At 47.9% G+C, this 22833-nt stretch overlaps 1 protein-coding gene across 1 annotated transcript in view; it reads right to left on the reverse strand.

Moving 5' to 3' along the window:
- Nucleotides 1-16490: 16490 nt before the first annotated feature.
- The window catches only part of LOC128118040 (putative serine/threonine-protein kinase SIK1B), a 64479-nt gene continuing 58136 nt past the window's right edge, over nt 16491-22833 (reverse strand). The window contains exon 2 of the mRNA XM_052750608.1: nt 16491-17210. Within this exon, the coding sequence (XP_052606568.1) occupies nt 16491-17210 (720 nt within the window). The remainder of the gene's footprint in view (nt 17211-22833) is intronic.

A 22833-nucleotide genomic window follows, 5' to 3' on the forward strand; every position in this document is an offset into this window, starting at 1 on the left:
TTCTCAGGGGATCGAAAGACACAAGTCGAGCCCATGTTCAACAACAAAGTGGCTCCCCTGAAAGAGACAGGATGAAAAGCCCAAGGAATTGGGCATGCAGGTTTGAAAGTGCATAAGTGCTTTGCATTTTATTTTCTCTGCCTTTTCATCGAAATATCAGAAAGGTATATATTTGTTTTGTGGGGTCCATGGGATGTTCAGATGTTTTTCTACACCAGCTGGATTAAACCCTGCCACTTAGCATACCTCCTCAGGAAGAAATCCTACTGGAACATACTCAGGTGGTGTCCCATGTAACTGAACTAGCAGTAGACAACAAAAGACTGTGATCGGAGTGGGATGGTTGGGGGGTGTTGTGATGTGGAGCTGTTGTCCACAGGGAACAGATGTTCATATACAAGACTCTGCTTGGGGATCTAGGGCCTGGCAGAGTGACTATGGTCAAAGGCCACTTCAATGTCTCCCTACAGTTCAACTGGACAGGCAGAGTGTGTCAAGTCCTGTGAGGCCTGATGTCACACTGAAGAGGCCAACTGTGGGAGGCTGAGCTGGACCCCAGTTCCTGCATACCCTGAGCACCCAGTCTAGAAGAGATGTCTGCAGTGTCACAGAACTCTCCACTGTGGCATTCCAGGAGAATGCCCTCAAAGGACAGTGGTTGATTACAAAACATCCATCAATTTCCAATCCTCAGTCTTTCATATCTGAGGAGCCTGGAGAAGGGACTCTACTGATTTTTTTCACGGCAGCCATGTGACCTAGATCCTTGCATTTCCTGGGCATTTTGTTCTCAATTGTGGGGTCTCTGACTTCAAAGGCAGGTGGTTCCTTGTTGCTGAGGGTCATGCCTGACTAGAACAAGACGTGACTGGAAAAACAAGGTCAATTCTCTCACCTAAGCAAGGGATGGAAAAGGGATGTGAGGCCATTGTGCATAGGGAACAAATGTCCTGATGGAATCTAATGTGATGATCTGCTTCCTGGCAGGGGGACAAAGGTCAAGGCTCTAAGGGGCCATCTGGAGATCTCCCTGCAGTTCAGATGGACAGACAAGAAGTACTGAGTTCTGACCTGCATTCTGATAGCACAGTGTGGGGCATCAGCCAGGTCTGGTCACAAGCATCTGACGATGAAAGTCTGGATGCTTAATATCTCCTGCTGCATGTCCAGTCCATGGAACACTGGGCAACCCAAGAAGTCATTGTGATTGCAGTGTCACAGGAGTCTCCATAGGGAACTAACTCCATTCTCAAGCGCAGAGGATACTGGGAGAGCCATACAAAGCATCTGATGATCAGGCAAGAAGCACTGAGGATGTCTTCAAGCCCTACATGCCAAGAAGAAAATAAACTCATTCTCATGGTACACTAAAGCTGGCCCCCTTTCCCCTCCCTTCCTCTATGTATTCTATGTCCAATCACCCAGAAGACATTTCCTTCTGACAGTCACAGTAGAACCCTACTCCAGATTTTGGAGAACACAGTTAGGATGGGGATCTGAACCTCTCTGTCCTTCCATGTCTGTATGGACATTTAGGATGTGTGCAGTCTCTGGATGGTCCTGTGCCAGCTGTAGGCTGGGCTGAGCTGGGGCTTTGTCACCATCTAATGCAGAAGCCCTTGTGCCAATATGTGATCCTGTTGACAAGGCTGTTCTGCCCGTCAAGCCAATGGGCTGATTCAGCTGTCCCCATATAAAGACAGCCAGCATGCCCTTACCGGGTGCTACTGTCACTATGGAGACACTAAGACAAGAAGGACTGTGACAGTACGAAGTGGGATGGGAAGACATTGTGAGGCCCAGCTGTATCTGGGAACTAGACAGAGAAACCACCGATGCCCTCTTCAGACCTGCTTTCTCTACTACTGTCCTTGTACCGAAGCTCTGCCATAGAGAAGGCAACAATTTCTCCCCGAATCTCCTTCAGCCTTCATTCTGAGTCTTCTAGATGTGAAGAACCTGAAGCAGGGTCTCTCCAGATTTGTCAGAGCGTGGCCCTGTGACCTGGGTCACTGCATCTCTTGGGATTTTGTTCCAGGTGTGGGATGTCTGACAGAGCTAGGCTTACAGCTCTAGCCATGCAGCCTGTTCCTCACTTCCTGGCATGTGCCTGCTCCAGTCTCCCTGTAGCATCATGGGAGCAGTTCTTCCTCTACAGACCTGACCCCATTCTTACCTACAAGGAATGAGAGAGAAGACTGGGTCTGAGGTTTGAGCCCAGCTTCTGGGCTGCCTTTGTGCAATGATCTGAGCTGTTCTTTTGTCAGTTGACACTCGATGGACACGGTCGTGTGCCAGGCCCTCAGTAGGGGCTGGATCCCAGGATCAGTAATCTGGTGGCCACGCCGACCACAGGGATCTGGCACTCTGGCAGAGTCCAGGACAACCAGGAAGACAAAGGTGCTGAGGTAAGTCCACATGAAAACAGGTAAACAGAGTCACGGACATCAGAACGTGCATGGAAGGACAGGGAGTTGGAGGAGACTGTCTTGTGTGAAGGTCACAGCTGGGCAGACCCCGGGAGGATACAATGGATGAGACAGAGGGCCTTGAGAGAAGCCATGTGGCATCCTGCCAGCCTGGATGGCCGCATCTCATGTCTCTCTGTCATAGTGAAGTGCTTATGGGCACTGAAAACAAATTTCTTGCCATTGAACTTTTGATGAAATGGTGTTCTGGAATCTCTCCTGGCTCTCAGGCCCTGGGAGTGTTGGCAGTTCCAACAGGAACAAAGAACTGTAGTACGTGCTGCTCTTTTGCTGGTGATGGAAAAGGCAGGTGAGGGGACAGAATAGTGGGATAAGAGCCCGACGTCATTCTGAGAGGGTAACTGTGTGGACCCCCAGTATTAAGAGGCCATGTTCCTTCTGTGGGACCCCACCATTCTTCACATATACCTGTAGGAGTTTCAGAGTCAGTGATCATTCCAGGTAAAACGTCACCAGGCAGCCCTCCTGGACCTGGGTGATCCCTCAGCCCCTGATGCTGTTTTCTGTTCCAACCAGACCCTCAGTCACCTTGAGGAGACCCGTCACTGTCCAGGATTTTCTCTTTCTACTCCGAAAAGAAGTCCCTGAGTGGGGCAGGTGGGATGCATCACAAATCCTCTCTGCTCTGACCTGCTGTCACTGTCTTCTTTGTGGATGTCACCAGAAACAGCAAAGCAGTCAAGCATCATGAGGCGTCCCTGATGGAGACGTCCCAGGCTGAAGCCGCAGTCAACTGTGCACCTAGGTCCTTCCGTGTTGGTGGCTGGGCAGTCTGAACACAAAGTCTTGCTGTGTCCGTGAGGGCCCGGGCCTGGGACTCTCTACCTTCTTGCTGTAATTGTTGCTGTGTCTGAAGCTCCTGCTGTCAAAACCTACGTCATGGATTTGAAACCATGAGTTTCCAACCTCAAACCTGGACAGTTCTACGTCAGAGAGGACAATGTCTAGATCTGAAATGGAAGACCAGGTGAGGAATGTGGGAAGGTGCCATGAGGCTTTCTCACCTCCATTCCCCATGTTATATGTGCCCCAGTCTAAACTGGCATTAGTTGTAGGAATGAATAAACCCCTGGTGTACTGATGGGGAGTGAGGGATCCCTGGGTGGATGTCTCACGCAGAGTCCATTCAGATCCCTCTGGGTGGTCCTGTTCCTCTTCATTCTTTGAACATCAGGGGGTGTGGACTCTCTCACACTCATTGTCACTTTGCACAGCTGCTCACCAACCACTTCACTTACATGCTCCCAGTTGGTGTTAACTTGTAGATCCCAGCCTCCTTTTCTACAGGGAAGGTTTATTGTGGTCAAACAGGGAATCCCACTAAAACAGTGCAGTGAGTAGCTGGACTTCCCTGATGTCTAGAGCCTGCACCGGACAGGGCACCTGGATCTACACCAGCTGTTTCTCTCCCCAGCAAAGGCCTCGTGATCATTCACTAGCTTGGAAATTTAGTGTTCTCGGGTTCCATCTTCAGTTACCTTGTCTTTTCTGAATGGCCATTGCCTAACCCTAGTGTGGGCCTTCATTATCCAGGAACATGAGGACAGCCTATAATGATGTCTCCTGTGCACTCTCTCTGCTGTGCTCTCCCTCTGAGCACTTTGTCCCCTGAGACTCTCTGTGTGGGCGATTCATCTGTGTTCCCACATCTTCCTTCAGGAAGTCTCTGTTCAGTGTCAGGGCCTCAGGAAGGGATGGGCTGGTTTATGTTGGACTCCTGTCCTTCTCAACCTATGGCTTTCTATCCTCTCCCTCCTCCCTTACAAGTCCTGGTGCATGTGTCCACCTTTCCGGCCATGATCTCTGTCTGCAGGACAGGAGGTCCCAGTTGCTAAGTCAAACAGTCTCATCTGCATCATCACAACCATCTGTAGCAGGGAGGTAAACAGTGTGTGGCCCTCTCTCATCCCCTGCCTGTCACTGTCCAGAGTGACACAGTTCATTCCTTTCAATGCCTAGACCTAGAATTCCTCTGAAGATGGGGTTTGGCGAAGGGCCACCTGAGCAGAGGTCCTGTCTTTTCAGGTCCACCGGTTATTCCTAAATGTGAGAAATCTGGGGATCTGTTTTTTTTTTTCCACATCGGGTGCTTCAAGAGACTACACAAGAGAATCATGGTTTGCCTATAAAAAATGTGCTGCTTCAATCACAAAAGCCCATCCTAGGATTAACAACAAAGTGGTTCCCCTGAAAGAGGCAGGGTGCAGAGAAGAGTGAGGAAATGGGCATGCAGGTATGAGAGGGTACATGTGTGCTTTGCATTTTATTTTCTCTGCCTTTTCATCCAAAAAATAAGAAATATGTATGCTTGTTTTGTGGGGACCAAAGGGGTGTTCAGATGTATTTCTACACCAGCTGGCTTAAACCCTGCCACTTAGCATACCTCCTCAGGAAGATATCCTGCTGGAACATACTCAGGTGGTGTCCGATGTAACTGAACTAGCAGTAGACAACAAAAGACTGTGATCCGAGTGGGGTGGGTGGGGGGTGTTGTGATGTGGAACTGTTGTCCACAGGGAACAGATGTTTATATACCAGACTCTCCTTTGGGATGTAGTACCTTGCAAAATGGCTATGGTCAAAGCCCAAAGGGCCACTTCAATGCCTCCCTACAGATCAACTGGACAGACAGAGTGTGTCAAGACCTGTGAGGCCTGATGTCACATTGAGGAGGTCAACTGTGGGAGGCTGAGCTGGATCCCAGTTCCTGCATACCCTGAACACCCAGTCTAGACGAGATGTCTGCAATATCACAGGACTCTCCACTGTGGCATTCAAGGAACATGCCCTCAAAGGGCAGTGTTGCTTACAAAACATCCATCAGCTTTCCAATCCTCGATCATTCACATCTGAGGAGCCTGGAGGAGGGGACTCTTCTGATTTTTTCATGGCAGCCATGTGACCTAGGTCCTTGCTTTACCTGGGCATTGTGATCTCAATTATGGGGTCTCTGACTTCAAAGGCAGGTGGTTCATTGTTGCTGAGGATCATGCCTGACTAGAAAAAGACTGGACTGGAAAAACATGGTCAATTCTCTGACCTAAGCAAGGGATAGAGAAGGGATGTGAGACCATTGTACATAGGGAACAAATGTCCAGATGGAATCTAATGTGATGATCTGGTGCCTGGCAGAGGGACAATGGTCAAGGCTCAAAGGGGCCACCTGGAGATTTCCCTGCAGTTCAGATGGACAGACAAGAGTACTGAGCTCTGAATTGTATTCTGATAGCACAGAGTGGGTGGGGCATCAGCCAGGTCTTGTCACAAGTATCTGCAGATGAAAGTCTGGATGCTTAGTATCTGCTGCTGCATGTCCAGTCCATGGGACAACTGGCAACCCAAGAAGTCATTGTGATTGCAGTGCCACAGGAGTCTCCACAGGGAACTAACTCCATTCTCAAGAGCAGAGGATACTGGGAGAGCCATACAAAGCATCTGATGATCAGGCAAGAAGCACGGAGGGTGTCTTCAAGCCCTACATGCCAAGAAGAAAATAAACTCATTCTCAAGGGGCACTAATGCTGGACCTATTTCCCCTCCCTTCCTCCATGTACTCTATGTTCAATTATCCAGAAAACATTTCCTTAAAACAATCACGGTAGAACCATACTCCAGATTTTGGGGAACACAGTTGGGACGGGGTTCTGGACCTCTCTGTCCTTCCATGTCTATATGGACATTTAGGATGTGTGCAGTCTCTGGATGGTCCTGTGCCAGCTGTAGGCTGGGCTGAGCTGGGGCTTTGTCACCATCTAATGCAGAAGCCCTTGTGCCAATATGTGATCCTGTTGACAAGGCTGTTCTGCCCGTCAGGCCAATGGGCTGATTCAGCTGTCCCCATATAAAGACAGCCAGCATGCCCTTACCGGGTGCTACTGTCACTATGGAGACACTAAGACAAGAAGGACTGTGACAGTACGAAGTGGGATGGGAAGACGTTGTGAGGCCCAGCTGTACCTGGGAACTAGACAGAGAAACCACCGATCCCCTCTTCAGACCTGCTCTCTCTAATGGTGTCCTTGTCCCGAAGCTCTGTCACAGAGAAGGCAATAATTTCTACCCGAATCTCCTTCAGCCTTCATTCTGAGTCTTCTAGATGTGAAGAACCTGAAGCAGGGTCTCTCCAGATTTGTCAGAGGGTGTCCCTGTGAGCTGGGTCACTGCATCTTTTGGGATTTTGTTCCAGGTGTGGGATGTCTGACAGAGCTGGACTCACAGTTCCAGCCATGCAGCCTGTTCCTTACTTCCTGGCATGTGCCTGCTCCAGTCCCCCTGTAGTACCATGGGAGCAGTTCTTCCTCCACAGCCCTGATCCCATTCTTACCGACAAGAAATGAGAGAGAAGACTGGGTCTGAGGTTTGAGCCCAGCTTCTGGGCTGCCTTTGTGCAATGATCTGAGCTGTTCTTTTGTCAGTTGACACTCGATGGACACGGTCGTGTGCCAGGCCCTCAGTAGGGGCTGGATCCCAGGATCGGTAGTCTGGTGGCCAAGCATTCCACAGGGAGCTGGCAGAGTCCAGGACAATCAGGAAGACAAAGGTGCTGAGGTTAGTCCACATGAAAACAGGTAAACAGAGTCACGGACATCAGAACGTACATGGAAGGACAGGGAGTTGGAGGAGACTGTCTTGTGTGAAGGTCACAGCTGGGCAGATCCCAGGAGGATAGAAGGGATCAGACAGAGGGACATGAGAGCAGCCATGTGGCACCTGAGTAGAGGTCCTGTCTTTTCAGGTCTACCCTTTCTTCCTACTTGTGAGAAATCTGGGGATCTGTGCCTGTCACCTGGGATGCTGCTGCAGACTTCTCTCAGTGGAACGCTAGTGTGAGAGCAGCATGGAGATCCTTCCACCCTCTCTTCTCATTATAACTGCTCCTCCTCGGAAGGTCGGTTTTGGTTCAGTGCTCAGGGCTTCCGAAAGCGCTCCTTTGCTGTCATCTGACATTTTGCATGCACTAACAGAGATTCCCTCACCTCCTTGCCGGGACTCCATAGAGGATTCTTACATTGTACTTGGAGGTCTGAGAATCAGTGTGATTCAGGCAGTGTGCGCCGGATTCCTCTGAGAATGAGTGGAGAGCGGGAGCTCAAAGATGCTGTCGGTCTAAGAGAACATCTGCCCCCTGTTTTCCCTGGGTGGTCAGTGTGATTATCTGGAACAAGACGGTTCAGGTTCATTTCCACTGGGGTGATTTTGACTTACACTTCCGGATTGTAGTCCATTACACAGGGAACTCAGGGCACAAACGCATAGTGGCTAGTCATATTATAGCCACAGTCAAGAACAGACAGAAATAAATGCACACAATTGAGCTTGCTTGCTTGTGTCCACTAGAGATCCCCGCTCTTGTGCAGTCTGGAACCCAAGTCCAGGGAATGGCCCAGCCCTGGAGATGGCTCTGCCCATATCAATTAAGACAATGCAATAGCTCCTCTACAGACACGCTCACAGGTGACCCTCTTGAAGATGATTCCTCAGTGAGGAGTCGAGTCCCAGGTCACTCTGGGCTGCACAAGTTGTCAGTTCAAACCAAGCAGCACAATTGCTCCCAGTGCTCACCACAGCTCCCAGCATTGAAAACTGTCAGCTCCATGACTAGAGGCTTCACTCTCTTTGCTTTGCCTGGGTTCAAAGCTGACACCCAGCAGCACATCCTCCCTTGCCCTCTCAGCTTCTCCCCCAGGATAACTGACCTTCTCTGTGCTCAGCAGACATCACTGGGATGTCTCCACTGTGTCCCGGCCCGATGCTCCCTAGACATAGGTTATTCCCCAGAAGACCGTGCTGCCTCCAGGCTGAATCTTTCCTCTCTTTCCAGCTCTGCCAGGCTCATCTCAAGTTGTGACACCCCTCCTTCCATGAACGGTTAGCGACTTTCAGTCCTTGTTCCTACTACTAGCCTAGGCTTGAGCAGCGTCAGTCGATTTCAGCTCCATCGTGGTATGTATGTTGCCTGCAAACCTTAGCCTTTTGTAGACAGATGGTCTATCTCTGAGAGCCTAGGACACCTTGTCAAGCAGTTAAAATTATTCGTATCTTGTTTCACTTACTTGTCTATTTATTTCCTCCTCTCACCCTGTCTCCTCTCCTTTCCTCTTTGTTGTGTGTGTGTGTGTGTGTGTGTGTGTGTGTGTGTGTGTGTGTGTCTGTGTCTGTGTGTGTGTGTGTGTGTGTGTGTGTGTGTGTGTGTGTGTGTGTGTGTGTGTGTGTGTAGCACCTATGTGCTGTGCCTAGCATCTGGAGGTTACAGGATAATCCTATGGAGTCATTCTCTCCAACCACTTTGAAGGACACAGGGATTGAACACTGTTGCTTACTCCTCCAAATATTTTTGCAGGTGGGGAACCTAATGGACAAGAAGCAGTGTCAGAACTTGCTGGAGAACTCTATGACTGCTCTGGGGAAATGGGAGCCTTGACCTTGGCCCACACTTGTGCTGTTCTCCTTCTTTGGATGCCAGTCAGGACAACGAGATCTCTGTCCCTCAGAATTGCCTTGGTTGTTGATTTAGGCAATCTCCAACATCTCAGCTTAGTTCTCTGGGTTTAGATCTTATTGAATCTTAGCATTCTAGATGATTTGCCCCGTTCTTTATGCCCAGTTTACTTTACCAAACTTAATGTGGCTGTAACAGTAAGTATGTAACGTTTTAGGACATGGCTACCCCCATTGGCATACTCAGAGCCTTTGCCCAAGGGTGCTCTCATTTACCTGTGAGGAGATCAAGTCAGGAACTTTTATCCCTACTCAGGGATGAGAAAAAACTAAATTTCAGAGCATGACTGCCACAGTGTGGTCCCTGAGCCTGGTAGCTCCTGGCTCCACTGGTCAAGCTTCCTTGTTTATTCTGTGTTGGGACCTTTTCCATCCCTTACTTGGTAGTGTCAACAGACCCTTCTATAAAAACTGGAGTCTAGAAAGCCCAGGACAGGCTTTCCAGCAGGATCTTGACCCATGTTGGTTCTCCTGGCTTTCATCCCTGCCTTCATCAATAACACACTCATATCTGTCCTTAGAGCTCTTCTGCTCCTGTGCGCTGCACTCAGTGAGGAGGTTGGGAGCAAGTGTAAAATGAATGAAATACAGGCTCTGGATTCTCTCAGAAACCTGCATCACACCCCTGAAGCTCTGAGAGGCCGACAACCAGTTCAAGAACAAATATTCTCTGAGGACATGAAGACAAGGTAGAGAGTGGGTACCCCAAAGACGTGGGTCAGAGGTCTCCCTCCCTGCCTTACTCAAATCCTCTTTTGTAGGGAACACTAACAAATCCATATAGTCCTATCTCCCGGAAGACAGGTCAAGCTGTTCCTGTCAGAAGGGTGGGTGATATGAGCCACTCAGAACTTCACTATGAAACAGAAAGCCAACGCTCACATTACCTTTCCCACAGTCTTCCTCAGGCTGGTCTTAGAACTGAAGATCACCCAGGACATCCTCGTTTAGCTAAGGTAGGAAGGCCAACTCAGAGGCTCTTAGCTTCTGATGCTAGCACAATGGGGTTCTGAATAGCTATGAGGGGAGAGGGCTGACAGTGCAGCTCTGTCCTGGGGCACATGCCTGGCATAAGTGAGGCCCTGGGGAAATGTCTATAATCTCTCAAAGGGAAGTCCCCACGCAGTCTCAGGTCTCAGGGTCTGTAGCAGAGGCTTTGGCTGCAACCAAATCCTGCCCTTTCCTGAATCGAAGCAGAGGAGGGGTGGATTGAGAGTGGGGGACAAACAGGATGAAGGGGAGAGACAGGGAGGAGAGGAGGGAGGGGAAACTGTGGCCAGGACATAAAATCAATAAATTTTTAAGATGCATACATACTAAAAACAATCCTAAAGCAAATGACCAGCAGGAACCTTCTCTCTGCTGTCCATGGTAAGGGGCTGGTGAAAAATGCTTACTTTGCATACCTAAGCACAAGAGGAGACTCCATTTCCACCTCAGATCTTTCTGCCTCCCTCCTGCCAGCCTTTCTTAGGACCTGCTTTGGGAATGTGATCCAAGGTCCGTGGGTTAAGGTTAGGAGGGTAGAAACATGGCTGCATATGCCCAACCCAAATCCTCTTGCTGGAGCTCTTGTGTGGGATGGTCGCCTCAGTCCTTTCTTACCTTGCGCCATCCAGGTGTTGCTGGAATCATAATCCAATGCTTCTAAACTTTCAGTATGAAGAACAGGGTACTTAGTGTGTTCGGGACTGCCCGGGAAGGGATGTCCATGTGAGGAAGAAATCTGACCACCAGGTGGAAGGCACTCAAGTGACCCCAGGTAGCTTGAGCCATCTTTATTTATACTTCAACAGAGATTTTCTCCCAGGATACATGAACAGTTTTATTACTGTCTCTACTTTTTGACTTTTAAGAAAACATCACATTTTAAGAAAGACATCGTGGTCGTTATATAAGCCCTCATTGCTTCACTTTATGATTCCCCAAACACACTTTCCCAACCCCCACACGACTTCATTCTAGACATGGAGTTTAGCATTTTTGCAGGCTTAACTAAATATCCAGCCACACATATCCTGCTCTCACAGTACTCACAGCAGCTACTTGTAGTTCCAAATTAAAAATTAATAGACATGGGTACAATGCTTTAAGGACAACAGTATCCAAGCTCCAACAAGTATTTCATGACTGTAAGATATGCTTTGAAATAGTTCCCTTTTCTACAAGAGGGTCCCAAGTGTCAATCTCTGTAAAAGGCAGACTTTGGTAAGGCCCTCTTTTCCTGTACTACCACACCACTTTTCTTTCACCAATAGAAGCTCCTGTGTATGGTAAAAATGGAAGCATTCATCCCACATTTTGCATTGCATTTTTTCCTCCTGGAGCATACCAGATCCTACCATTGGCTCTATATGCTTGGTGTCCAGGGAACTTACTCTCAGCAGTTGTCACTGTGTGTGTTTCTGAGGCTTTTTCCCTAGTCTGTGGTAATCATGCCTTACCCTCCTTTCCAGAACGGTAAAATTAAAAACCATCGAAGAATCAACAGTACAATGAGAGAGAAAAGAGCCTACAAGCTGCATGAATTCAGCCAAGTTCTGCAATGCCTGAGGTCCACTGTTCTTTGCCAAGTGAGAGACCATCTCTACAGGCTTTGCCATGCAGAGACCCCTTGGACAGGCATTCATATGCTGATCAGAGACTAGGCTGCATGGCTCCCTACACTGAACACTGTGCCTGTGTCTGAGACCGAGTTAAGGTGCACTGTGTCCTTGTGAGAAAAAGGAAAACAAGGCTGAATAAGGCCTCTCCTGAGGGTGAGTACCTGGGCCACACCAACCAGTCAAGGCTCCCAGGAAAGAGCCGTTTTTATTAGCCCTACTGGACATGCCCCAGACCCGGGATCTCTCCCCCATCCTGACTTGCTTTTCAGAACAGGCTCCCCATCAGACATATCCATTTTAGTCATTCTCACGGCTACCCCCTGGACACACAGTCCTGACCTCAGTCACCTTTCATACACCTCTCCCTTGGTGTGACCCATCCAGACAGTTGCCACATCCAGTGTCCTAACACAGCTCTAGAGTGACCCAGCTCTCACTGCACAGCTAGGTGGCAGGCTTGGCTCTGCAGCCTTGCAGCCAATCTTTTCTCTTCCTTACACTTTCTTAGAAAGTCAGACCTAGGGGATGTTATCCCAGGATGACCCTCCCCTTGTAAGCCTTCACCGCGTCCAGGACCACGTCCTTGGCATTTGGAGGGGAGCTCCGGCACCAACTCCACCCACTGCACACAGCAGCTAAACCACATCCTTTATGATAAACTTATAACATTACACCTAACCACTTATAAGAACATGTTTTGAGCCCACAAACTCCCTTTCTGACTTATTCCAGGCCTTATCTGGCCCCACCTCCTCTACTCACTCCCCTTTTGGGTAGGACATGAAGATGGCTATCACTGCTGCATGTACTTAGATTCATTCCCTCAGATTAGCCTAAAGGTTCCTCATTTGTAGAGTCTTCTCCAGGACTCTGGGAGAAATCTCCTCAGGGCAGGCCCCCAAGGAAATTTTGATATTTGATAGTACAGTATGTCATGGTGGGGAAGCAGGGTAAAGGAGTGAGAGAAACTGGTCACATTGTGTCCACATTCAAGAATCCCAGACAGCTGAATGTTGATGCTCCTGTTGGTTTCTCCATTTTTTTTTTTTTTTTTTTTTACAGCTGGGGATGCAGCTTGAGGAAACATTCCACACAAAACATTTAGGAGGGTCTTACTACCTCAGACACACCTCTCCAGAAACACCCTCAGATATGTGCCCAGTTTTCTTCCTCTTAAGCAAACCTAGTTCCTGCCACAGTACCTAGAATCTAGTCTCAACCTCGGAAGTCATTATTCAGGGCCCTGCTGCCCACAGGGCCTTCACATTCCGGCTGTATTGACTGGTTCTCCAGGAAGAGGTGGATCTCTCTTGCTTGACTGCTGCTCCTTCCTCAAGCCAGGGGACCTCTTTGCTTCATTCACCTGAGAAGAGGCCAATACCACCACACCTACCTTGGCATGGGCAGCAATGCCAGCAGAATTATTAGACTCTCAATGTGACTATTTTAGAGTCCCTCTGAGTGATACCAGGGCATTTTTGGCTATGGAGAAATATCCCTCCCTCTGCAATAGTGACCCCAGGTCACCTCTATATGGGACCGAGAAAAAATGCTCTACTCCCTCAGACATTCTGTCTCATTGCTGAGACCACCAGGGCAGGAGAACAAACCACGATCTGCTGAGCCATCTGCACCTGGCAAGGTCACACTTTCTCTACAAAATAAAGGGCCCTGGAGTCGCCATTGTTTAGTGTGTGTGTGTGTGTGTGTGTGTGTGTTCTCAGTTCTAACAAAGGTAGGCAAAGTACTCTGGCATGGCGCAGGTAAGGCAGTCACATGAGGTAGTGGAGCTGGCACATGGTATACACAGCCCCAGGACATCAAAAGAGGTGAGGCAAGATGAAGGGCAGTTGTCCAGCCACTCGGCCCTCTGTGTACAACAGGAACTTTAGAGGTCCACTTGCCCAGGAGCCTCTCGGGCTGTCCCTGCTGGAGTGAATGAGGAAGGCCCTCTCCTGCCTAGGGTTGTTTACTACAATTAAAATCACATCTTTGTTGGGCACATTATTCTATTGGGTCATAGATTCAAATGTTTGGACATAACTGGTCATGGTTGTCAGTGAAGCTTCCTAAATGCATTTTGTCTTCTCTGAATTCAGACAGGGAAAATTAGACCTGTACCTGTCCTAGGGTCCCCAACGTCAATCAAAGGAAAAGAAGCCCCGATTCTCAAAAAGAGAATGGTTGTTTTGAGGGTGTTCATTTGGAATTTCAGAACAGAGAGGAGACTTAGCTATCAAGATTGTGAAGAACTCTTAACATGAGGGATTCTTTGAATAGAGATTTCATTCTTGTCCTTGGAAAATCCCTCCATGAGTGAGCCAATTGTAGGGAGATCCAAGAGTTTAATCTCCATCCCACGGTGATGCCCAGGTTATCTCAAATAAGAAAAGTTAAATAAAGTACATCTCTCACCAGCTCCCTTCCTTCCTGTACACAGGGCATCTCTCACTGGTTTCCTGCTTTTTTTCCTGTACAAAAGCCCAACTGGAATATGACTTCTCTCTGGGGCCAAGACGTCTCAGACTCAACATCTGTTAAGGAATAAGATCAGGACAGGGTGCAGTAGAAGTTTGGATCCTTCTGTCTAAGTGCTTACTGGTAGATTTTCCAGTTCTTTTGAGAGGGAGATAAAGGTGTGTTGATATATCTTAGAGTTTCCTGTGTTCAGAGACAGGGAAATTTCCTGGACTCTGTAAGTTCTCTCCAGTTCCTAGGCACCCTACATAGCTAACTAGGAGAGTTTCATGGTGTGAAAAGCATTAAAATAGGAAGAAGGGGTGGGAAGCAACCAATAAATTGTGAATATTGCCATGCACTTAACATTTTGCAGTGTTGTGGAATATTTGTTTAGGGTGTGTTACATTCATCTATGCTGTGGAATGTTTGTTTAAGGATGCAAAGATGTGTTGCATTCTTATTCTTTTTTGTGTGTGTGTGGTGCAGCTGAGGATCGAACCCAGGTCCTTGCGCTTGCTTGGCAAGCACTCTACCACTGAGCTAAGTCCCCAACCCCAAAGAGTGTTTTTTTTGTTGTTGTTTTGTTTTTGCTTTTTGGTTTTTTGAGACAGGGTTTGTCTATGTAGCTTTGGTGCCTGTCCTGGATCTCACTCTGTAGACCAGGCTGGCCTCGAACTCATAGCGATCCCCCTGCCTCTGCCTCCCGAGTGCTGGGATTAAAGGCGTGCCCCACCACTGCCCGGCGTGTTGCATTCTTTTTTGTCGCATTTGTTCAACTCTGTGAAGCTGTGTTACTTTGCCTGCCTAAAACACCTGATGGTCTAATAAAGAGCTGAACGGCCAATAGTGAGGCAGGATAGAGGATAGGAGAGGCTGGCATGCAGAGAGAATAAACAGAAGTAAACTAGGGTCAAGAGAAGAAGGGGGAATGGGCAAAAAAGGAGAGGAGGATGCCAGGGGCCAGCCATGGAATAAGAAGAAAAGAAAGATATATAGAATAAAGAAAAGTAGGAAGCCCAGAAGCAAGAGGTAAAGAGAACTGGGATAATGGAAGTCAGAAAAACTGCCAAGAAACAAACCAGGCTAAGGTCAGGCATTCATAAATAATAGTGAGTCTTTGTGTATTTATCTGGGACCTGAGTGGTGAGCTCCAAAAGAGTTTTGTTTATTTTTAAAGAAACAACTACAATACAGGTTGATTTTATTGCCCTATTTAATCTGTCACCAACACTACCTCAGCATATAGGTGTTGGACACTGATGCTACAGAGTTAAGTAACTGCTGGCTGGGGACATAGCCCTTGCTTAGCAGCAGCCCTGAGCTCACTCTCCAACAGAAAGCTGTCGGGGGTGTTAAGGAGGGGAAACATTCATTACTCTGAGAATCACAGATTTAACCCAGGTCCATAGAGCTCTGCTTCGGTCAAGCTCACATAGGTACTATAGAACTAGCAAGATTAAAAAGGTGATTTCCTGGAATGATGCACTCGGGGGTGAGGAATGTCACTGTCTGGGAACCCCAGGAACATGGGTGGCAGGCAGACTGGGACTCCCTGCACATGAGAACTGCAAGTTCGACTGGACTTCAAGACAGCCCAGGAACCTCACCACGTATATGCTATGGGCTGTCACTCTGCTCAACGACTCGTGGAAACTACAATCTTCACTTTGTTATACATTTTTTTTTATTTACATAAACCTTGAACTGGAATGGCCTTTTGAGCAACCGCTCCCTTTTGATTTCAGCTCCTACTGCCAAGGACAATTCCTCAAGTTCCTTAGTTCTAAATCTCAAGTGAACACCTGATTAATCTTACCTGTCTGTTTACGATAGGTCGCTAGTTGCTGTCCCCGTCTTGGAGCTGGAGAGAACACCTGCTCCTTTCCTTAGTGTCTCCATGGTTGTATCGGTCCTGAACCTTTGGTGAACTTAGCTATCCTGTACTGCTTTATGACTACTTTCATACAACAACACAATGACCGTTTTTGGTAAAGTTTCTCTCCTTTATAAATTATACACAAATTAACAGAGATGTGAGTAAAGTGGGTTGAACCCAAGAAATGCACTCTAACCCACCCATCTATATCTGTCTCTCTAGTTTCCATCCTTTCTCTCCCCCCCTTATTTTCTCTCTCCCTTCATCCTCCCTCCTTCCTTTCCACCCCACTCCCAAACCTTTAGCTCTGGGGTTTTCTGTCTTATGCTCATGTCTCTCCCACTCTGTATGAGGGGAAATACCAGGTTCCTCAACCTCAAAAGGATCATATGACAAAACTGTGTATTATTTCCTTCCCATACTCCAACTGTGATATTTATGCCAACCCAGTCAAACCACGCTTCGCATATGATCTCTAAAGTGCCTTGAGTTCACCTGTGCAGCAGACACCACTCTAGAGAGAGCTTGCCTGACCTGCTGTCCATACAGAGCTGCCCTTATTCACATGCTCACCTGGTCCTCCTTCAGCATCCTCACCTGGTCCTCCTTCAGCATCCTCACCTGGTCCTCATTCAGCATCCTCACCTGGTCCTCATTCAGCATCCTCACCTGGTCCTCCTTCAGCATCCTCACCTGGTCCTCCTTCAGCATCCTCACCTGGTCCTCATTCAGCATCCTCACCTGGTCCTCCTTCAGCATCCTCACCTGGTCCTCATTCAGCATCCTCACCTGGTCCTCATTCAGCATCCTCACCTGGTCCTCATTCAGCATCCTCACCTGGTCCTCATTCAGCATCCTCACCTGGTCCTCCCCATCTCCATCCTCCCGGTCCTCATTCAGCATCCTCACCTGGTCCTCCTTCAGCATCCTCACCTGGTCCTCCTTCAGCATCCTCACCTGGTCCTCATTCAGCATCCTCACCTGGTCCTCCTTCAGCATCCTCACCTGGTCCTCCTTCAGCATCCTCACCTGGTCCTCATTCAGCATCCTCACCTGGTCCTCCTTCAGCATCCTTACCTGGTCCTCCTTCAGCATCCTCACCTGGTCCTCCTTCAGCATCCTCACCTGGTCCTCCTTCAGCATCCTCACCTGGTCCTCATTCAGCATCCTCACCTGGTCCTCCTTCAGCATCCTCACCTGGTCCTCATTCAGCATCCTCACCTGGTCCTCATTCAGCATCCTCACCTGGTCCTCCCCATCCCCATCCTCCCGGTCCTCACTCTGTGTAATCAGAGTCTGAGGCAGTGTGGGTTAGAGGAAGATGGCCAGGATTGAGATCTAAAGTTCTTGTCAATAAACCTGTGTCTCTCTGCATAAAGAGATGGGGACAGTCTTACCTGGTTTCGGCTCAACAAAAGGATCCCCGAGGAAGACACACATCCCCAAAGCAATCAACGTGAGACTTATACTTTCTTTGATTGTTTTAATTAAATTTATTTATTTATTTTACATCGCAACTACAGGTTCCCTGTAGGAAAATGACTCCCATTACCTTTCATAATAAAGAGAATCTTCTAAGATACAAAGAACAATAAAGTTCCTGATCTTCCCTTACTGTAGCTTTGTCAAATTTTATACTTCATTCAGAGTTAGGAGTCTTTGGTACCCACCACTCCACTGCCTTTTGGAATTGCCCTCTAAATGTTTCCACCAATGTATTTTTGATCTGCCTTAATTTATCTTTTTTCTGGTATTACCCTGAAACTTCTTCCATGTGGGAGCATGGAACCTGAGGTAATCCGAATCTGTATTTCCTGGGACGTATCAATCAAATTTTGTTCCAGAATTAACTGTCTCTCATTCCCTTTGAGATTAAGAGCTGTAATTTTTGCATTGCTAGAACAGTGACGACAGGTTTTTGGGGCAGAGATGAGGAATAGAAGCCATGGTGCAGGAGCAGGAAACCTTAAAATGCTTGCTGGAAACGACCTGGCCTATCATTGAGTGAGGTGTGGGGTCAGAGTGCCAAGGGTCAGACAAAGGCATGAGGACATGTTGCTATAGCAGCAAGTCCTGGTGCTGCCCTTCAGGCTGTGCTCAACTCTGATTGGTCCATCGGTGGCTAGAAGCTGTGCTCTGAGGGTCTGCTCCAGGGCAGTCCACTTGAAGGAACCTGAAGTGACACACTAGCAGATGCTGGCCACTGAGTTCAACCACACTGGTGGCAGCCATGATGGCCATGCCAGAGGAGGAAGATGGTGGCGTTCTGATCTGAGTTGACTAAACCCTGGGTGTGGAACTCAGTCAGAATGGACCCTAATACCGACCTGAACACATGACATGAGTGAAAAGGTAGGAGGTGCCTCAGGATGGAGAATCTGAGGGTACAGACTCTCTCTTAAACAGAGTTTGTCCAGGCTTGTTCCACAGGGGGCTGGAGAGAAAGCTCACCAGAAGTGCTTTTGCCATGGGCTAGGACACCAATCCCCAGAGCCCCTCATGAGTCATTTAAAGCTAGAGTGAACATTTGAGTACATACTATGTGAAGTCATCTACCAAGTCCATATCCAGGCAGCGGCCACTGGCAGAAACCGTGGAACACAGACCATGGAGCAAGACTCGGCTGCCTCCTGCCTTCCTTAAGTGTGTGGTCAGAGGCATTCCTTGGACAAACATGGAAAATGTCAGTGTACCCCAGATCCGATACTAACATCAGCCTGAAGAAATTATTCTACCCAAGTCGAGCTTGTTCAAGCAGTGTGTTTACTGGAGCTCCTTGCAGAGGTCTGGGTCGGGATCACTTATAAGAAGGTTGACTCAAGGGCAGCTGCATCTCCCCATGCCTGTCCCAGCACTGGCCTCAGCGTAGAAGAGCTGCGTTTCTGGAGCTCTCTGACAAACTGGATATCTTGCCATGCTGGTCATTGTTGTGGTGCATAGGCATCCCAGCTGGGCAGGACTATTTATGCCTTCTTCCTCAACAACCTCCTTCTTAAGCCTGAAATGATCTGAGGTACTCAGCCGCAAAGGCCCCTGACACATCATACTGGCTTAGACTTCTGAATAAGTAAATATTGGCCTCTTTGACCCACTGAGGCAAAAACTACTAAGGTGTCTTAGTTTTTTTTTTTTTTTTTTTTTTTTTTTTTTTTTTTTTTTTTTTTTTTTTTTTTTTTTTTTTTTGCTGTAATAAGACATCATGATCAAGGCCAAAAACTTATAAAAGAGTGTGTTTAATTCAGCCTCACATTTTACACAATTAGTGTCCATGATGTTAGAGCAAAGACATGGTTAAGATCAGCTAAGAGTGCACCCACACCCACAAGTAGGAGGCAGAGAGGGAATCACTGAGAAAGGCATGGGCTTTGGAAACCTCAAAACCCACCCCTAGTGAGACACCAGCTCCAACATGGCCACTCCTCCTAATCCTTCCCAAGCAGTTCTATGAATGGGGACCAAGAAATGAGCTTATGAGCCCAGGGGGATCATTCTCATTCAACCATTCTGTAGATGCTTAGCATTATCATAGGAGAAAAACGGTCCTTGAGGGAAACGTAGAGACAGCTACTGTAGGCTAATTTGAGAAGTGTGCTGTCTATTTCTTGTTCACATGGAGCAGTTGTGAGTGAAAAAGCAGCAGCAGGTAGGTCCGTGGTCTGGGTAGCAATTTTATGCCTATATTCCAGGGAGCAGAATTTTGCAACCTATGGGACTCAGATGTACCTGTGTTGTCTTGGTTTTCAGTTCATGGGTTGAGATTTTCCAAGTACCTCTCAGAAGAGGAGCAACGTAGGGCCTCAACCGTACCACTAGGCCTGCTTGTTCAGAAGGAGACCTCAGGAGTAAGCATGTGGTGCTTCTTAATATAGTTGGGTGGACAACACTCTGAAAATTAACGTACTCTGTCCTCACAGGGTCCCAGGGGGCACAAAATACCTATCCTGGAAAGCACAGAGAAGCATCTGTACTACATTTTTGTCGGAAATGCCCCTTCTCCAGAGGTAACAGCATCCGAATGCAACCTGCCTGTCCCACATCATGATATCATCTGTTTTGACTTAATATCTGAATGTGCTGAGGAGGAAGCTTGATGGCTGCAGGAAGAAGAGGCCCAGACATAATCTGAACAGACCAAAACAGTGATCAAATACTGCCACAAAACAAGGCCTAAAGCACCCACTTGGATGCAGACAGCAAGGTTAGAGTTGGACACTAGGCCTGAGCCCTTCAATGCTCCATAACTCTTTCTCAGAAAAGGATCTGAGGAGAATGATGGGTGGAGTCTGGGCAGGATGCTCCCTGAGTTATGAGCACTGACCACCTCCCCTGCTTAGGGAACACCACTCATAGACGGCAGGACCACATCCTAATAGTGGTACCCGTGATTCCTGGTCATGTGTCTGGGCAGCTGAAAACCCTCAGTCACCAACTTTAGGCAGTTGCACCACAGAAGTCACCCGCTACAAGATATCAGAAACACCCATGGTCCACCAAACATGAACAAAGTTCACAGACTCTTCCAAGTGAGACCTGCCCAGGACACACCCTCTTAGCTGTGTTCTGTGACCTTGGATGTGACTGGAACATCATCTGTGCATCGGTGCAGAAGAGAAATTCTGAGAAAAACACGGGCATGTTTCTCACCCTGAAAGGTTCTGCAGAACCTTAGGCTTATGTGAAGGACCTCTGTAAAGATTGGGACCCTGGCCATAGACCTTCCAATACCACACAAACTCCTCCACTTCTGCTTTTCTCCATAAACCAAGAGCCAGTGATCCTGCCCTTGACCTTTCAGGCATCTTTTCTCAGATTGGCACCTGCCTAAGGACACGTCATGGGGTAAAAGTGTCTTCATGGTTTACATTTTCTTTTGTTGTCCCAAGAAGAGCCACCAGATTGTACCCAGTTCCCCTGAGGCCACAAAAGACTGTCCTTTGCATGAGATTCAGCAAACTCTCAGAAGCAATGCCCTTGCCACCTGGGCAGCACCCTGATTTGCAAACTGCTTCTACATTGAAATAGTCATTTCAGAGGCAGAGGAAGAGAAAGAAGGCATGCCTTTCAGGATTCTTTTGCCACCTGCAGCTCAAAAGAGATGCATACTGGTATCTTCCCCAGATTGATATGGCAAGGCTCTCACACCTGTGTGATAGTGTTTAGAGACAGGCCTTCTGTAGGGAGGCAGGGACAGATTTTGTCCTGAGGGCAGGACTTTCAGCATGCACTTAGGTCCAGCTAGAAAGAATTCCCCAGTATATGGGGACCCAGAGATGGGCAGCCTCTGCAGAGCAGGAAGGGACCTCACAGGAACCCCCTCATCTGTTACCTGATGAATACTAACTGTAAATGCTTTCTCCTCCAGTACCTGAGCTACAGCTGAGGGGCTGAAGCCCAGAACACATCAAAGAAGGGAAAGGGGCCCAGCACAAAGCCGGGACTCTCTCAGAAGAAGCAGGACAGAGGGTAGAATACAATGTTTGACTTTGCAAAACAAGTTTTCCATGTGCTCACAGTGATTCACTGGCAGAAAAAGGCAGACTCCTCCCAAAAGACAGAAAATTATAGGTTCCCTTGAAATGACAATGTTCCCAAAGCTTAACTCAGGATTATCATCTACTTGTCCTAGCTGTTTGAAACAACACCTGAACAAGTCTACTTAGTGACCTAGTAGGAACAGCCTGTTAGCTGCAGTCCACAATATCAGCACCGTAGATATTTGTCTGGAATCAAAGTATAGAACCAGGTCCACACTGCAAGGGCAATGGGGAAATGCAAATGAAGAAAATGGATGGAACTGATCAAAGAGTCCTACAGCCTGCATACCAAAGAGACCCAGAAACCTTATTTGTTGTGTGACCTCAATCAAGCCACTTAATGGGACCTAAACTTCTGAAATTGTAAATAACTTGTCAGAATGCTTGTGCTTCCTCCTCTTGAGAGCTGCAGGTAGAGGATGTCAAAGAGCTTATTCCATATAATTCTTTGTTTAAAATAAAAGCTAGTGTGTATGTGTCTGAGTATCTGTGTCCATACTACAACACAGAGGTCCAAGTGCTCAGCCTGGAAAACACATTCACTCCATGTCATCCATCCCTCCCACTTGTCCCCCAGTGCTGATAGACAGCATTTCAATGCAGGATTCTTCTGACTGCAACCTCAGCTTCCTGAAATCTCTCCACCTTGCACTACTGGGGGTTCAAGCTGAACACAGGCTTAAAGATTGGCCAGGGACTCATCTCACTGCAATTTTGCTTATGCTGTGAAGTACAATGGAATGCTTGGCCTGGGTATCATGCCTGTGTGTGCATATGGAACCCTTTCAGCCTGCCTATGCCAGTTAGCTGGACCCTCCCCAGATCTAGAGAGGCCAGCCTGCAGAACAGGCTTTGACTGCTTTGGTGCTTTGGTGAGGTTTACTAACTTTCCCAAACTCTTAGGTTCCCAGTTATATGTGAAGACTGACTTCAGTGTTCCTCAAGGGTGTATTGGGAGCAGTAGAACCCTTGTGGATTGAATCAAGGCAATAGATGACTCAAACATCATCATGCAGGTGTGCATGTGATAAAGAGAAACAATGCTTAGCTGCAGAATCAATGGGGATTCCAGCAGAAGGAAAGAAACCTCAAAGTGCAGAAGAGTCAGCATAGCATCTTCCTTGCTTGGTGCTATGGGAGGCAGCCATCTGGCCAAGTAAGTGCCATAGCCATGAACCAGGGCATTGAACACAGTGATTTGAAGTCAAAAAACATTCTGCTACAGGAGGCAGGAACAACAAAATGGGTGACTTTGGAGACCAGGCTCTGGACCAGGAGAACCTGGGGACATTCTAATCCCATTCTCCTTCTCCTGAAAGACAGAGAGAGAGGGAGAGGGAGAGGGAGAGAGAGATGGAGAGAGAGAGAGG

The sequence above is a fragment of the Peromyscus californicus genome, unplaced genomic scaffold, assembly GCF_007827085.1.
Source record: "Peromyscus californicus insignis strain IS unplaced genomic scaffold, ASM782708v3 Scaffold_21__1_contigs__length_65335640, whole genome shotgun sequence".
In the NCBI taxonomy this organism is placed as follows: domain Eukaryota; kingdom Metazoa; phylum Chordata; class Mammalia; order Rodentia; family Cricetidae; genus Peromyscus; species Peromyscus californicus.